The following is a 16732-nucleotide window of genomic DNA, read 5'->3' as shown; positions in this document are numbered from 1 at the left end:
AGCCTGATTTGCATCCACTGTCTCAGCATAACTGCTAATTAGCTCCCCTTCTGATTCAAAAGTGCCGTAGTTCAGACAATAAATTATGTCCAGCCTAGCCAGCACAGCTGTGACAGGCCTTGAAGGAGAACATGTTTGATTCAAAATATGGTAACAAAAAACAAGGGCAGCATAGGTCCACTAACAAACCCATTAAAAATTGTTTTCAGAATAACCTATTTGGATTATAAAATGTTCTTATAGAAAACTTAGAAAACAGAGATAAGCACAAACAAAATAAAAACTACCCCCAATCCTACCGCCAAGAGAGAATCTCAGTGAGGTTTGCTATATATATATCCTCCCAGATTTTCCTTCCTATGTGTAAAACAAACAAATACGTATTTTAAGTAAAAGTAAGACCTGTCTCATTTGTAGTGTCCTTGCTTCACGTAGAGGGACACCTGCTGCTAGTTTTATATTTCAAAAAACCACGTGTGCGTACACCTGGACGGACACCCAAAAGTCTCCCCGTGCCAGTCGCTGGTGGCCCATTGTGCGTGGTTTCTGTAGTGTCTTCAGCCTTTGTGCTTGCTTGAGATTTTCAGGTGCTCTGAGTGCATCAAGAATTACTTTTCTTCTTTGTTATGTTTTATTAAACAAGTCAGTGCGTGTGCATTGCTTTAAAAGGGACGGAAATGTATAGATCCAGCTGTCCTTCCAGACTCTTTAAAGGCTCACACTCCTGTGTAATTCAGGGAAGTATTATAGTAGCTTTTCTTGAAATACATACTATGTAGACAGAGGAGACGAGGCTCAGACCCTGCAGGGGGAGGACTCAGCCTGGGGGAGCTGTCTGCCTCTGCCTGCTTTGGGCCTGGTGGTCCCTGAGCCCCAGACCCTTCCCCTGGAAGGCCTGTGTCTACAGGGCTGCATGAGGGCCTGTGCAGTGCTGAGGGTTGGGGGATGCATGCTCACGGGGGGCTCCCGGCCTATCGCACACTCTGGTTGGTCCTCAGGCCGTGGATCCAGGACATCGAGGGGGCTAACACCAGGGACCTCTGCAACACTTCCTCGGCCAGGCCCAGGTCTTCTGCACCAACAGGTACGGTGCCCGTGGCGGAGAGGAAAGTGGGGCCAAGTCTGCTTAGAAGGCACTGCAGGCGCTGGTGGCTGTAAGTGCCCTTCCTCACATCCTCCTCGTGCCTCCAGCCCTGCAAGCAGGGCCCTGGGAAGTGAGACTCAGGCCCTGAAGTCCCCAGGGTTGCGTGTCATGGCATGAGGAGCACAGCCCCGAGGGAGGTGGGTGAGCCTGGAGCACACCAGGACTCCAGCCCCCCTTTACCCTGTGCCTCTTCTGCCCGTAGGCGAGGAGCCATGTGAGCAAGTCCTGTTCCAGCCCAACACGGTGAACACCCTGGCCTGCCCCCTCCTCTCCAACCTGGCGACCCGGCTCTGGCTTCACAATGGGGTCCCTATCAATGCCTCAGCCTCCTGCCGTGTGTTGCCCACTGGGGACCTGCTGCTGGTGGGCAGCCAGCAGGAGCTGGGGCATTTCCAGTGTTGGTCTCTGGAGGAGAGCTTCCAGCAGCTGGTAACCAGCTACTGCCCCAAGGTCATAGAGGACATGGGAGACCAAGGGGACCACAGCGGCAGCGTGCCTGTCATCATCAACACGTCGCGGGTGAGTGCGCCAGCCAGTGGCAAGGTCAGCTGGAGCGTGGACAAGTCCTACTGGACCGAGTTCCTGGTGATGTGCACGCTGTTCGTGTTCGCCGTGGTGCTCCTAATTTTATTCTTCCTCTACCGGCACCGGGGAGGCATGAAAGTCTTCCTGAAGCAGGGAGAGTGCGCCAGTGTGCACCCCAAGACCCGCCCTGTGGTGCTGCCACCTGAGACCCGGCCGCTCAATGGCGTGGGCCCCCCTAGCACCCCACTCGACCACCGAGGCTATCAGGCCCTGTCAGATAGCTCCCCAGGGCCCCGGGTCTTCACCGAATCAGAGAAGAGGCCACTCAGCATCCAGGACAGCTTCGTGGAGGTGTCCCCAGTGTGCCCCCGGCCCCGCGTCCGCCTGGGCTCTGAGATCCGGGACTCTGTGGTGTGAGAGCAGACTTCTAGAGGCCACCCTGGCTTCAGGGGCCAGGAGTGCTCCCCATGGAACACAACCATGGTGCCCAGTCCTTGGAAGCAACGGGGCCAGCCCGCTGCTCTTCAGCCAAGTAGCGAGGCCCCCTCCGACCCAGCCAGCCACAGCCCCAGAGGTCCTGGCTGAAGATGGGGGCCTGCCTAGGTGGGCAGAACAGTGCTCCTTATGTAAACTGAGCCCTTTGTTTAAGAAACAAATGAAAATGTGAATTACGAGTGAGAAGAATGAGAGATGACACAGAATGCAACACGAACGGCCGCTCCGGTTCACAGCCCCTAGCCTTAAGGTCCTGCAGGGGCCTTGGGGCCACATCCAAAGTGGATGTTTCAGACAGCTGGAAATCCCTCCCCAGCTGGCCTCTTCCACCTTCGGCGTTGTCCTGCCGCCACAGCCTGCCCTCTCGCTGCAGAGCCAGGGGCCAGCGGCGGCGCCAGCGCCATGGGTCCTGCCTTGCCGACTGGCCAAGTTGTTACCGCCATCATCCCGTCACCTCAGGGACCAGAGGGCTATGTCGGCGCTGCAGCCCTCACCAGGCCCCGGGGTTCAGACCCACCTCCTAGACATTTCCGGCCTGCATCAGGCCGTGGCCACATGAGAGAGGGGGCACCAGCCCAGAAGAGAGTTCATGACAATTAGACCTTTCCCTCTGAATTCAAGGAGGGAACCGTTGCCTGCCTTCCTCCAGCCCAGCCTGAGAGCCTGTGTGTCCCTTTCCCCACGTCCACCCGAGCCGCCTCTTCGAGCCCAGTTCCCAAGTCCCCCTGCACACTGCCTGCCTCCCGTCTAAGGGATGTTGATACTGCCCGGCACAGGGCCCTTGAGTTTATGTGGGTTTTATATTTTTTTTAATAAGATGCACTTTACTGTTTTTTTTTTTTTTAATAAAATCTAAAGAATTGAAATTGAATCCTGGCCCTTCCTCTTAAAGGACTATTGCGGGGCCTGCCTGGTGGCGCAGCGGTTAAGTGCGCACGTTCCACTTTGGTGGCCTGGGGTTCGCCGGTTTGGATCCTGGGTGCGGACAGGGCACCGCTTCGCAAGCCGTGCTGTGGCAGGAGTCCCACATATAAAGCAGAGGAAGATAGGCACGGATGTTAGCCCAGGGCTAATCTTCCTCAAAAAAAAAAAAAAAGACTTGCTCTTTGAGGTTGGTCTAGTTCTCTGACATCTGGGAGGTTCCAGGCCACCTCTCTCAGGGGCTAGTGGGCCAGAGCCGGCCTCGCCTGGCTGGCTGAGCGCCTCTCTTGGGGCAGCATGGTTCTTAAGGTGGGGACTGACGCACTCATGGGGCAGGGGCAGGGGACGTTCGGGTTCCCTGACCCCCCTTACTTTGCATCTCCAGTTCAGCGGTGGCGGCACAGGCGACAGGCTTGTTTGTTTTTTTAACTCTCCAAAAAAATGTCTGTTTTGAAAATGATCACACAGTAAAGCTGGTTGTTTTCTTTTGGTATACAGTTCTGTAAAGTTTAACACCTGTAGAAACTCTTGTAACCACCATCACGACTGGGATACAGAAGGATTCCATCCCAACGCTGCCCTTCATCCTCACATCCCCACGAGGGGGCGGGAGGGGCGGGGTGCGGTTTGACTTCCTGCTGGCCCCTCCTTTTGCTCCTGTTTATTCCCAGTATGACCAAAGGCTCCTAGAAGTCCAGTCCTGCCTCATACCAGTGTTTCTAGTGTCACACACAGGGTCAAAACTTCTAAACCTTTATTATTGATTAGTAGAAACACAAACAGCCATGACAGTGGCAGGGAGAAGGGGAGAGGCCTTGATGTGCGGGCCCCTCCCCTGCCCGGGGCGAGACTGCGCGGTGCCAGCTCTAGGCCAGGCCAGCTTGGCCAGCCCTGGCAACACAGGCATGACCTTGGTCACAGCCCAGGAGTGGCAAGGTTCTTCAGCAGGGTGCTGGGGCACACGCTGTGCCTCCTGTCACAGGACAATCTTAAAGGAGCTGACAAGAGAAGAGAGGCTTGGGTTTTTTGCTGGAAGAGGAGAATAGAGACTAAACCCAAACTTACCCACCTCTCCCCTATGACCCCTGGGAATGGGCTGTGTCCCACCCCTGTTGGTCCCTTTGGAAGAAGAGCTACCCTGATACCTTCAGAGGAAGTGGGGGGGGCTTTCTCTCACCCTGGACACCACCTCCCATAATAACGTCCCAGACCCAGATGCAGCAGATGGGGATCACCGTCATACCTTGCAAAGTCTGGTGAACGGGAGATGACATGCTGGAACTCAGAGAGATTGATGGTCCCATCCCTATCAATGTCGGACTCTTCCAGGATCTGGGAAAGGGAGAGAGCTTCAGGCCAAAGCCCCACCCCTACCCTCCCACCCCCTGACCCGACCCTGCCCGGCCCAGCTGCTCACATTGTCTATGAGCTGCTTCATCTCGGAAGCACTGAGCCGTGTGTCCTCGCCCTCTCCCGTGAGGCAGTTCACGAGCTGGCTCAGGTCATCTCTGTTCAAGGTTCCATCATCATCAAAGTCTAGAGAGCAGTCACAGGAGGCCAAAAAGGATAGGGTCAAGATGAGCTCCAAGGATGACCCCCAGCTCCCCAGCAGGACCAGCACAAAGACCATGTGGGAAGGGGTGGTGTTACCAAAGATGCGGAAGGCATAGTGGGACTTGATGTCTGGGGTTGCTGTGTCACTGAACACACTGAGGAGGTCCAGAAAGTCCTCAAAGCTCAGGCTGTCTCTGGTTGGGGATGTGGAGAAGACCCTGCAGATTCGCTCCTTGAAGGGGTTGGCCTAGGCAAGAGAGCGCTCTGTGAACGCCATGGGACGCAGCCCAGGTCGCACACTCACCAAACCCTCCCAGGAACTGGAGGCGCAGCTCACGGTATTCACACCATGAGCTCAGGCTCAGGAGGGAGAACCACCAGCACTTCGGGGCTGGCAGGGAGGGCAGGGGGACCGATGACCCAGCTGGGGAAGGGACAGGATGGCTTCCTAGGAGTAGGGTTTAACCCAAAAGCAGGCCTTCTCTGCCCAAAAGGGGCAGAGAAGGAAGAGGAAGCCATCCTAAGCAAAGAGAACAAGATGGGCTGGTTATTTTAGAACACAAACATTTACTTGAGTATGTACTGTTACTGGCACGAGGCCAGGCCCTTTGCATAGAAATTTCCGCAGCAGCCCTACGGAGAAACAATCTGCCTCTGGAATAGGGTTTCTCAAATTTTAATAGGGTAAGTCCTCTTAAAGGACAAAACTTGGAGCCTCCAAGAATACGTCTGAGAACCCCAGTTTGAGAAACACCATTCTAGATAATTCCATTGGGTGATTTTGGTAAAGTCCTTGCCCCCAGGAGATTAGGGCTAAACAGAGAAAAGACCAGAATGGGGATGAGTGGGGCCAGCCCAGTGGCACAGCGGTTAAGTGTGCACGTTCCGATTCGGTGGCCCTGGGTCCACCAGTTCGGATCCCGCGTGCGCACATGGCACTGCTTGGCAAGCCATGCTGTGGCAGGCGTCCCACATATAAAGTAGAGGAAGATGGGCACAAATGTTAGCTCAGGGCCAGTCTTCCTCAGCAAAAAGAGGAGGATTGGCAGCAGATGTTAGCTCAGGGCTAATCCTCCTCAAAAAAAGAAACAAGAATGGGGATGAGTGACCACACGATCTCAAGATGAGCAGCAGAGGGAGGGTGGGGCGCTAGCACCTTGAGCTCTGGAAGGCTGAGGATCTGCTCCAAGGACACTCGTATCTGCAGTGACTCCTCCACACTCCGGTGCTCCTGGGGAAGCAGCTCACAAAACCGCCTGTGGGCTCTGGCAGAAGGAGGGGAACCTGTTGGCGCGCCTTCCTGTGGGTATTGCATCCCCCCGTCCTTGCCTTGCCACCCACTGCAGACCAGGTGAGGGGCTGAGCCACATGCACAGAACTTCTCAGTCATCAGGCATGATAAGCCAAAGGGAGGTACGTCACAAGACAGTACAGGCTGGGAGTCCATTCTTGCAATGGGTATTTACTGACTGCCTACTGTGCGCCAGGCACCGTGCTGGACTCTCATTCCAGAGCTCCCTGAGGGATGGAAAGATTGGGGAGGGAGCCAGAAATTGCCCCGGAAGAACAGGAAGAAAAGAGCAAAATCGAAATCTCATTCGCATTTCACTGCAGGGACTTCCTGCTCCTCAAAGCCCCCCTCTGGCTAGCAGCCCCCTGAACTACCCCCTCCTCAGCCCCCACCTCCTTCACTGGGATCGCTTTTGCCAAGGGAAGCCCAGGAACCTCCTTCCTCAAGTGCCCTGGCCACAGAGAGCTGGCACACGACTAGAGCGGGGCTCCAGCCCAAGTTCAAGGCCTCATACCAGGCGTGTAGTCTTAGGCAGGCTACCAACCTTCTCTGAACCTGCTTCACTGTCCCCGTAGCTCTCCCGTGAGGATTAATCTAGGTAACGTAGGAATCACTTAGCACAGTTCCTGGGCAGGGTAGGTACTCAGTAAGCGTTAACGGTTACTGCATTACTCAGGTAGAGCAGGGAGCAGGAGCCAGGCTCCCCAAGGCATCTCCGGCTTTGCCAGTCGGCAAAGCCATCCAGGAGCCACAGCACTCTCTGCCGGACTGGGGCGGAAGTTCGGTTTTGCAGAAGCCCGCGGCGCAAGGGGCAAAGGGCGCCTAACTTGGGCTGGAGACTACGAGGCGGCCCCGCGGTGCAGAGCTGGGGCCCCCCTCGCGGGCGGGGAGGCGTGACGGGAGCAGGGCACAGCCGAGCGCTCGGGGCCCGGGACCGCAGCTCCGGATCAGCGGCTGACCTCTGAGGGCAGGCCACCGCCCCTCCCGCTGGGGGGGCCTCGGTTTGCCCGTCTGTGAGACGGAGCCCCCCGAAGCCGCCCCTCGAGGATCGCAGAGGCGAGGACCGAGACGGCACTTACAGGAGAATCTCCTGCTTCGTAAGGAACGTCAAGTCCTGGAAGGCAAACGGAGGCGGGTTCAGCGGGCCGCCCGCCGGGGGACCCCGCTCCCGAGGGCAGGCCCGCGCGCCCGCTCCCTGGGGGCCGCCGTCCCGCGCACCTGGTACTCGGCCAGCAGCTCCTTGGACAGGCGACTGCCCGAGGCCCCCATCGCCGCGCCGCGCCGCGCGCACAGCTCCGCCGACTCGTCTCGGGACGCCGGCAACTTTCTCACTTCCGCCCTCGGGCCGCGTCCCCGCCCCGTCCAGTCCCCGCGGCAACCGCTCCTGGGGCCGCCGCCCCGGGGCCCGCCCCCTCCTTAAAGCGCCCAGGCGCTCCCGCCGGGCTCAGCCGGCCGGCTCCCAACTCCGGGAGGGCCCCGGCGAGCTGGAGGCGGGGCCGGACGCTCCGGGGCGGAGCCCAGGCCGCATGGCCCCGCCTCCGGGGTGGGCGGGCCGCGCCGCGCCCCTGAGCAGGCTGCGCATGCGTGGAGGGCGCCGCGGGCTCGCTATGGGCCGGGTGGCAGCTTGGGCGGAGTCGCGCGGTGAGTCCTCCTCACCTGCCGCAGGTGGTGGCGGGGGCGACCTTGGGCGGGATCCGGTAAGGGGCATCAGGGAAGTCTCTGGAGCCGGGGCAACCGGGAAACTGGAGGCTGGCTGCGTGGCCAGAGGCGATCGGCTGCCCTCTGCCCAGCGAGGGCTTCTCCATCCAGACGTTGCCAGCGGGCCCGCGCTGCACGTGTTGCAGCCCCCACGTGGCGAGTTGCCACCGCTCCAGAAATGACCATAACCCTGCTGCCGGCTGAGGCCGTCTCCTGAGGGCCAGCTGGATGCCAAGCGCTGTGCATAGTTATGTCCGATCTTACGCAGGCCTGCAAGGTAGGTGCCCATCTTACAAGTGTGGAAATTTTACGGCTGTCGAGAGGGGTTCTGAGTTGTCTAGGCTCCGGCCTTTTGACAGCGGTCGCTGCCGTGTGAGGCTCCCCGCTGCTGTACTCCTCCCTCCTGCCTGCATGCTCTCCTCTGACCCTACCCTGCGCCCAGGCTGCGTGCTCCGGGGCGATAGCGGCTCAGGTAGAGCGGGGAGCAGGAGGCTGATAGGGGCTGAGGCTGACCTGTTTGCTAGGACCCTGCTTGGCACCTGGGAGGCTTTCGGTAAATATTTATTGGATGCATACATGAATGAATGAACCTGCGTTATTTCAAAAGGAGAGCATTCCAGGCTGCTGAGAGGGGAAGGAGGAGGTGAGACTCTTTTTGTTTGTTTGTTTTCAGCTTTATTGAAGTATAATTGACAAAATCGGAGGAATTAATTTTGGATTCTTCCATTTCATTCTCCATTTCATTCATTCATCATTGCTGATGTTTGTAAAGTCTAAATCTGAGCATGTTAGTCTTAACCATTTAACCATTAAGTGGTTAAAAACCCAAATCCTGGCCCTCTGTAGTCTGACTTCAGCATCTCTGCTGTTCCCTCAGGCTTTCTGTGTTTCAGCCACTCTGGGCTCTCAGTTCCTCTGCCATCTCATCCTCAGGGAAGCCTTTCCTGATTCCCTGGATTAGGAATCTGTCTCACACTTGCTGATTACCCAGTGCTGCTTCTTGACAGCATGTATCATGTTTGCAGTTTATATTTACTTGGGTGATGATTGGGTTATTGTCTGTTTCCACCATCAGACTGTAAACCCCGTGAGCTATGAGAATCGTGATCTCCAGGACCTGATATGTGGCAGTTGTTGAGTAAATGTTTGCTGAGTGACTAGTTTTCCCAGCACCCCATAATAAGAGGATCGTCTGAGAGTGACGTTAGTCAGACTCAGTATATCAACATGTGAGCCCCACCGTTGTGGAAACACTCCATTCCGAGAAGGGGAGGCTGTACGGCAGTGGGAACACCAAAACCAGTCAAAGTGACTGGAGTCTAGTCGTGTCCCAGCAGGATAATTTTTCTCTTGATAGTGGGCTCTTTCTGTCCAAGAAAAGGTTGTTCTTCAGTTACTCAAAGGGTAGGCAAAGAGCAAGAAGGTGTTACTGTGTCTCCTGTGCTAGACTGCGCAGAGGGAGCGCTGGCCCTAAAGCGAATCCTTGGACTCATTGGGAGACTGTATCTCTTCATGGGGAAGAGGGGAAATCGGCCTTGTGCCATGGTGACCAGCTGTGATCTGGCACTCCCAGCCACCTCACAGGGCTCCGAACCCTTCTTCATTGGACAACCTTCTGATTATAATTTTGCTTCCTGGTAGATTTCTGTATAGAGGAGGGACGATAGTGACCAGCCAATAGGAACACTTTGTGCTGTGTGGCGTGCTTCTCATAAATTATTAAATAGGCCTTCTGAGTCATCCAGTAGTCCCTGGTGAGTCTGGTTAGCATATTGTCCTTCCTGTCCCTGATCATCTCTTGCTACAATGATAAAGTGAGTTGCTGATATACTGTTAAAAATAGCTTCTAGTGCTGCTTGTTGTAAAATTTTGTTTTGTTTCTTAGGTTTTTCAAAGGCTTGTTCCTAGATCCCGTTTTTTGTCAATGTACCAACTCTTGGATTTATGTATTCCACTTTTTTTTGTTTTCCAAGACATTTTTCTCCCTGCTTGTAATATTATTTCCTTCTCCCTGTTTTCCTTGGGACTTTAGATAGGATGGCCACAGAAGATTTCTCTGAGGCAATGACATTTGATCTGAGACCTCAAGGAGCCAGCCATGCGAAGAAAATCTGGGAAAAGGGTATTTTAGGCAGAAAGAACAGTAAGTGCCAAGGCCATGAGCAGGAATTAGCTGAGTGAAAATGAGGAGGGGAGCGGGAAAGGGGAAGAGTGGTAGGAGATGAGGTGAGAGAGGGAGGCACAGCTAGGCCTCGAGAGCCCAGAGGCCGAGGCAAGGAAATGGACTTTCTTCTAGGGACTCAAGGTCACATCGCTAGTGAGTAGTCTAGCTAGAATTCAAACACCTGTCAGCCTCTAAAACTAATTTCTCACCCATGCCTGGCATGATATAGACATGCAACTAGTGTTCCCCTTCTCCAGGTTTTCCTGTAAATGTTGAATCCTGTCACGTGGTCACTAGTGATTTGTCACTCTAAAGTGACATTCCTAGGTATTCCTAGGTAATGCTTTTTGTGTACTAGTTCACTGTAACATATATATCACCATACCCACTTTTTATTGATGCTGTTGATTGATGTCTCTTTACTCATATTTTTAGCCTTTTGGTATCATCTTGGTCCTGGGTCCTTCGTCTTAGCCCCTGGCTTTAAGTGCTACTCCAAGTTTCTATCTTGCCCAGATCTTACCCTTGACCTCCAGGTTGAACTATCCGACTGCCTACAACACTTCTCTTCTTGGATGCCCAGGCTCATCTCAAACTCAACACAGTCATGTGCCGCATGACGATGTTTCCATCAACGACAGACCACATATACAATGGTGGTCCCACCAGATGAGTACCATAGAGCCTAGGCGTGTAGTGGGCTGTACCATCTAGGGTTGTGTAAGTACACACTATGATGTTTGCACAATGACGAATCGCCTAATGACACATTTCTCAGAACCTATCCCCATCATTGAACTAGGCATGACTCTAATCAAAATTGAACTCTTGATTCCCCCTTCCTCTAGTCAACCTGTTCCCACCCGCCTTCCCAGCCTCTTCTTCTCTGTAAATGCCGCTGCAGTTTACCTAGTTCCTGAAGCCAAGTCACTCCCAGTTCTTCCCTTTCCTTCAGTCCCCATAGCCAGCATGTCAGCAGGCCCGGTTGGTTCAGCCTTCAAAACATGACCTGCATCCCCTGCTCCCCTCTATCTCTATTGCCAACTACGCTGTCCAGTTGCCCTCGTCGCTCACCTGGTCACCAGAGTGGCCTCCAAAGTGGTCTGCTTCCCCTTTGCTCCCCTACAGTCCATTTTCCACATAGCAGTTAGAAAAAGTTATGAAATATCAGATGGTCCTTCTGCTTAGAACCTGCCAGTGATTTCTTATTCCATTTAGAGTAAAATCCAAGCTCCTGACCATGATGTGTAAGGCCCTGCAGCTAATCTGGCTGCTGCCTTCCTCTCCGGCCTCATCTGGGGCCCTCTCCCCTTTGTCGGCCATGCTCCAATAATACTGGCCTCCTTTCTGTTTCTCGCACAGGCCAAGCATCTGCCTGGCTCAGGGCCTTGGACTGGCAGTTTCCTTTGCCCCGAACACACTTTCCTCAGCTCTTCATGGCAGGCTTCTTCTCATCCTGCATGTCTTCTCAGCTGTCATCTCAGAGAGCCCTGCCCTCTTACTGAAGTAGGATGCCCTGATCCCACTCTTAGTTACCCTCTATGGTGTCGCTTGTTTATTTCCCACAGGATGCTGTGAGCTTGGGTGGTTAACATGTTCATTTTGCTTGTCGTCTGACTCCCCCATGGGATGTAGGTTCCATGAGGATAGGGACCTTGTTTGCCTTATTCGCCACTGTGTCTTCATTGTCCCACACGCAGCAGTTACTCCATAAATACGTGGGTTTTGTACACAGCTGAACATGGAGCAGGGTGCACAGAAGAGCATCAGGAGTGGGCACGAGTAGGCACTGACCCTGAATGAATGAATGAGTAATGAATACTGTCTTAAATATGACTCAGGAAATTGTTGCATTTCTTAAATCTATTTTGAGACTCACTTAAAAAAATTTTCTTTAATTATGGTAAAATATACGTAACATAAAATTTACCATCTTGACTTTTTTTTATTGTGGTAAACACATAACATAAAATTTAACATCTGAACCATTTCTAAGTGCACAGTTCAGTAGTGTTAAGTATATTCACATTGTTGCGCAGCCAACCTCCAGACCTCTGTGATCTTGCAGAATTGAAACTCTATATCCATTAAACAACAAACAACTCCTCATTCCCTCCCCACTCCCAGCCTCTGGGAACCACCATTCTGTGAATTTGACCACTCTAAGTACCTTATTTAAGTGGAATCATACAATATTTGTCCTTTTGTGTCTGGCTTATTTCACTTAGCATAATGTCCTCATGGTTCATCCATGTTGTAGCATCTGTCAGCATTTCTTTCCTTCTGAATAATATTCCTGACTGAATAATATTCCATTATATAGATAAACCACATTTTGTTTATCCACTCATCTATCGATGGGTACTTGGGTTGCATCCACCTTTTGAATGTTATGAATAATGCTGCTATGAACATGGGGGTGCACATATCTCTTTGAAACCCTGCTTTCTTTTGCTTCTATACTCAGAAGTGGAATTGCTGAATTGCATAGTGATTCCATTTTTACTCTTTTGAGGAATTGCTGTATTATTCTCCATAGTGGCTGCATCATTTACATTCCTACCAACAGTGCACAAGGTTCCAATTTCTCTGTACAGTCACATGTCACTTGATGACAGGGATACAATCTGAGGAATGCGTTGTTAGGCGACTTCGTAGTTGTGCGATCATCACAGAATGTACTTAACAAACCTGGATGGTACAGCCCACTACACACCTAGGCTCTATGGTACTGATCTTACTGGACCACTGTCATATATGCAGCCTGTCGTTGACTGAAATATTGTTATGTGGCACATGACTGTATCCTTGCCCACTCATTGTGTTCTGGTCTTTTCGTAGTAGCCATCCTAATAGGTGTGAAGAGATATCTCATTATGATTTTGATTTGTGTTTCCCTAATGATTAGTGATGTTGAACATCTGTTCATGTGCATATTGGCCATTTGTGTATCTTCTCTGGACAAATATCTGAGACTCACTTTCCATAGAATAATTTAAGATTTTACATTTTATTGTCAAAATTATGCCTAGCTTGACTTTAAAAAAATTATTTATTTTTATTTTTTAAAGATTGGCACCTGAGCTAACAATTGTTGCCAATCTTCTTTTTTTTTTCTGCTTTTTCTCCCCAAGTTCCCCCAGTATATAGTTGTATATTTTACTTGTGGGTCCTTCTAGTTGTGGCATGTGGGATGCCGCCTCACCGTGGCCTGATGAGCGGTGCCATGTCCACGCCCAGGATCCTAACCGGCGAAACCCCAGGCCACTGAAGCAGAGGGCACGAACTTAACCACTCGGCTACGGGGCTGGCCCCTAAAAAGTTTTTTTATTGTAGTCAAAAATACATATAATTAATCATCTTAACCATTTCTAAGTGTCCAGTTTAGTAGTGTTAAGTATATTCACATTGTTGTACAACCGATCTCTAAAATGTTTTCATCTCGCAAGACTGAAACTGTACTCATTAAACTCAGCTGGACTTGTGAAATGTCATTTTGTATGTCTTTGTTTACTCTATTTTTTGTCATTGTGAAGTTTCTGGACCAGCAGAGCTGAGGGAACCCAAACATGGACTGCAGCACCTCCCCTGGGGTAAGCCTCCTTCAGAAGTCGTGTCTGGGCCAACAGCAAGCCCCTGGCCCTGGCCCTGTGGCTCCACAGGGCTCCAGGGCACAGTGGGAGGTGAAGATGGGTACTGACTTCCCCCTTGAAGGATTGGCCCTGGGCCCTGGTGCACACGTCGGGCCATCCTCACCCAAATGGCTGTCTGCATGGCTGTTTGGAATCACTACCAAACAGCAGGAAAGCTATTCCCACAAAAGGAGTGGTCACCTTTGAAACCCTGGCCATTCTCGTACACTGAACCCTGGTCCGGTTCTCCGGAGGGCAGTTTGGTAGAGTCTGTATCAAATGCCTGAGCTGTGAGCCTTCTCTGACCCAGTGGTCCACTGGCGTTCTATTTTAATGGAACATAAAAACATGTCTGCAAGAATAAATGCACAGGATGTTCATCACAACATTGTGTATAATATGAAACTGGCAACAACCTCTATGTACAACAGTTAAAGACTGGCTGAAAAACTCAAGACCCATCTGTATAGTCATGTGCCACATAATGACATTTCAGTTAACCACAGACCATGTATATGACGGAGGTCCCATAAGATTAGTACCATAGAGCCTAGGTGTGTAGTGGGCTGTACCATCTAGGTTTGTGTAAATGCACGCTATGATGTTTGCACAACAATAGAATTGCCTAACGATGCATTTCTCAGAATGTATTCCTGTCATTAAGTGACACATGACTGTATATGAAAATAAGGCTAAATGTAAATTGTTTTTGTCCCCCAGACATTGAAATAAGGATTGTATTTTATCTTTATTTTTTCCTCCATTAAGAAAGTTTACTCAATAGATATAATTTTTAGAAAGAAAAAAATTCGATATATATTTTTAATTCAGCAAAAATATACACTTGTCTGCAAGTGATGGAATTATGAGTGATTTCTGTGTTTTCAAAATGTTTTACCAAAGGCATACATTACTTTTGTAATCAGGAAAAAAAAGTAAGGGTTAATGCAAAATAAAAAAATCTCTGGAAATGGGGTGGCATCATGTATTTGTCACCTCTTATGATTGTTTCAGGTCCACCCTATGGCTCTTCCATGTGATTCAAATGAAACTTCCTATTTGCTGCCTGCAAACAGCGAGGACTGGGAAGGGCACGGCACTCCTGACTTTGTCTACCGGCAGGAGGAGCTTCTGCTGGAAGGGATTCAGTGGCCGAGGAGGGCACCGGGCCTCCCAGACGCGCCACCACCGCTGTCCCGCTTCGACTGTGTGCTCTGCTCTGCCTGGAGGCAGCGGATGGAGCTGGGGCTGTTCCGCTACCACCTGGGGGAGCTGCAGACCCAAACCCTCCCTGGTGCTGTCGGTTTTGTGGCTCAGCTGAATGTGGAGCGAGGCGTGCAGAGGAGGCGCCCCCAGAATATCAGGAGCGTGAGGCAGGCGTTCGACCCTGAACAGTTTAACTTCAACAAGATCCGGACAGGAGAAGTCCTCTTCCGACTGCACCGGGAGCCCGGTCTCCCAGGTGCTCTCCAGCAAGAGGACATCCTCGTGATGATCAACGTCAGCCCTTTGGAGTGGGGCCACGTGCTGCTGGTGCCTGAGCCTGCCCTCGGGCTCCCCCAGCGCCTGCTGCCAGGGGCGCTGCAGGCCGGGGTTGAGGCTGTGCTGCTGAGCTCACACCCAGGCTTCCGTGTCGGCTTCAACAGCCTGGGCGGCTTGGCCTCGGTGAATCACCTGCACCTGCATGGCTACTACCTGGCCCACAGACTGCCCGTGGAGGGAGCCCCCAGCAAGCCCCTGGACCCTGGGGGTCGCCTGCATCTGCTCCAGGCCCTTCCAGCCCCCGGCTTCCTCTTTTACGCCAGCGGGCCGGGGCCTGAACTGGAAGCCTTGATAAGCAGGGTGTGTCGGGCCACTGACTACCTGACTGACCACGAGATTGCACACAACTTGTTTGTGACCAGGGGGGCCCCACCAGGAAAAACATCACCTTCCTCAGCCCTCACGGGGGTCCGAGTAATTCTCTGGGCCCGGAAGTCCAGCTTTGGGATAAAGGAAGGCGGGGCGTTCAATGTTGCCCTCTGTGAGCTGGCTGGGCACCTCCCTGTCAAAACGTCCCAAGACTTCAGCAGCCTGACAGAGGCAGCTGCCCTGGCCCTCATCCAAGACTGCCTGCTGCCCCCAGCCCAAGCAGAGGAGGTACAGGCAGCACTGGTGGCTTTGACAGCCCAGGAGGAGCGGGAATCCTTCCAGAAGTATTTATTTTCTTACTGATCTAAGTCCTTTTAGAGAGCTGTCCATAATGGTCATTTGGGCATTTTTCATGACTGCCTTCTCATCTGTTTCAGCCTAAGGGGAGGGATAAAGATCTGATAAGTGGTCTCTTTAAAGAGGAGAAACCTTGGAATAAATCGAATGAATGAGCCCTCTTGGATGTATCTGCTTCTTCTCTTCTGTCTTCTTGGACAAGCCCCAGGGATGTCAAACCTATTGTTAAGGGCGTGTGCATGAGAGTTACATACTCCTGACTTTAGATATGGAGTTTTGTCTTCCTTTCGTATCAAATCTTAGCAAAATGATAGTTTATGTGCCTCTGGCATCATGCCCCCACTTCCTCTGTTCTCGCCCCTGCTTTTTCTGCCTTTGCCCACTGGAGTTTTATTCCTTCATCCCTCCCTACATTCAGCCCTCTCCAGATGCCCTTTTATAGCATGTTCTTCACCTACCTGGCCACCTTGAATTTTCCTCCAGCCCCCAACACTGAGCTGAGCGTTCTTCACGTCCGCCATCTCCTGTGAAAACAAGGTGTCCTCACAGCGTTGAAGGTGCAGGTCCTCTGAAAACTCCACTTAACAGATGAAGAGACGAGACTGACAGAGATTTAATAGCTTGTCCAGGGTCAGACAGCTCCTGCGGAGTGGCATCAGGACCATAGCCCAGGCAGGGAGATGCCAGGAGCCGAGCTGGGTCTGCACTTGGGACCACTCCTCCAGGCAGCGGCTCCCATAACCGTGGTGGTGCTGTCCTGACAGTTCTCAGGCCCCAAGCTGAGGCTCAGCTCTCCGGCTAGTTGGCTTTCTCTGCCCAGGCCCGTATGAAGCTTTTATACAGGATTTTAGAGGTTTTATACCTGAAAAGACGTTATAAAGTCTCCCTGGGATAAGGTAGAATATGCAGCACAACCCATCTCATAAGAAAACCAGTTTCATATTTAAATGTTTACACTGATATGTTTGATATTGAAATTTCTCTCCAAAAAATCTGGTCACCCTCGTGTTTTTGGCACGTTGCAGTAATTTTATCTTCATGCCTCTTTCTGCAAGCCTTTGCATGTACAAGCTCCAGTAACATCACTTTCTTTTGCTTGC

The 16732-nt window shown here is 52.1% G+C and overlaps 3 protein-coding genes across 7 annotated transcripts in view; 2 read left to right on the top strand and 1 right to left on the bottom strand.

Annotated features, from left to right (window-relative positions):
* The window catches only part of SEMA4B (semaphorin 4B), a 36327-nt gene extending 32749 nt beyond the window's left edge, over positions 1-3578 (top strand). For all 3 annotated transcript variants that reach the window (XM_070571267.1, XM_070571260.1, XM_070571257.1), the window contains exons 14-15: positions 999-1084; positions 1347-3578. In XM_070571267.1, coding sequence (XP_070427368.1) covers positions 999-1084; positions 1347-2086 — 826 coding nt within the window. In that variant the 3' untranslated portion in view covers positions 2087-3578. The remainder of the gene's footprint in view (positions 1-998; positions 1085-1346) is intronic.
* A 244-nt stretch (positions 3579-3822) lies between these two features.
* CIB1 (calcium and integrin binding 1) lies at positions 3823-7506 on the bottom strand. Its single transcript, XM_070571479.1, has 7 exons — positions 7149-7506; positions 7010-7044; positions 5796-5904; positions 4736-4886; positions 4503-4621; positions 4329-4417; positions 3823-4083 (listed from the first exon to the last, which is right to left on the bottom strand). The coding sequence occupies exons 1-7, from the start codon at positions 7197-7199 to the stop codon at positions 4062-4064; spliced, it is 576 nt and encodes a 191-aa protein (XP_070427580.1). The 5' UTR covers positions 7200-7506; the 3' UTR covers positions 3823-4061.
* GDPGP1 (GDP-D-glucose phosphorylase 1) lies at positions 7452-15789 on the top strand. Of its 3 annotated transcripts, none has more exons than XM_070571399.1 (4): positions 7507-7905; positions 8153-8271; positions 13329-13385; positions 14439-15789. In XM_070571399.1, the coding sequence occupies exons 3-4, from the start codon at positions 13362-13364 to the stop codon at positions 15636-15638; spliced, it is 1224 nt and encodes a 407-aa protein (XP_070427500.1). In that variant the 5' UTR covers positions 7507-7905; positions 8153-8271; positions 13329-13361; the 3' UTR covers positions 15639-15789. The 3 variants fall into 3 exon arrangements, with proteins under 3 accessions (XP_008529974.2, XP_070427500.1, XP_070427490.1); XM_070571389.1 differs by having other exon boundaries at positions 7520-7905; positions 8236-8271; XM_008531752.2 differs by lacking the exon at positions 8153-8271 and having other exon boundaries at positions 7452-7905.
* Positions 15790-16732: the final 943 nt, after the last annotated feature.

Source organism: Equus przewalskii, chromosome 1, assembly GCF_037783145.1.
Source record: "Equus przewalskii isolate Varuska chromosome 1, EquPr2, whole genome shotgun sequence".
Taxonomy (NCBI): domain Eukaryota; kingdom Metazoa; phylum Chordata; class Mammalia; order Perissodactyla; family Equidae; genus Equus; species Equus przewalskii.
The sequence above is the reverse complement of the archived record's forward strand: the minus strand, read 5'-3'. Positions and strand labels throughout refer to the sequence as shown.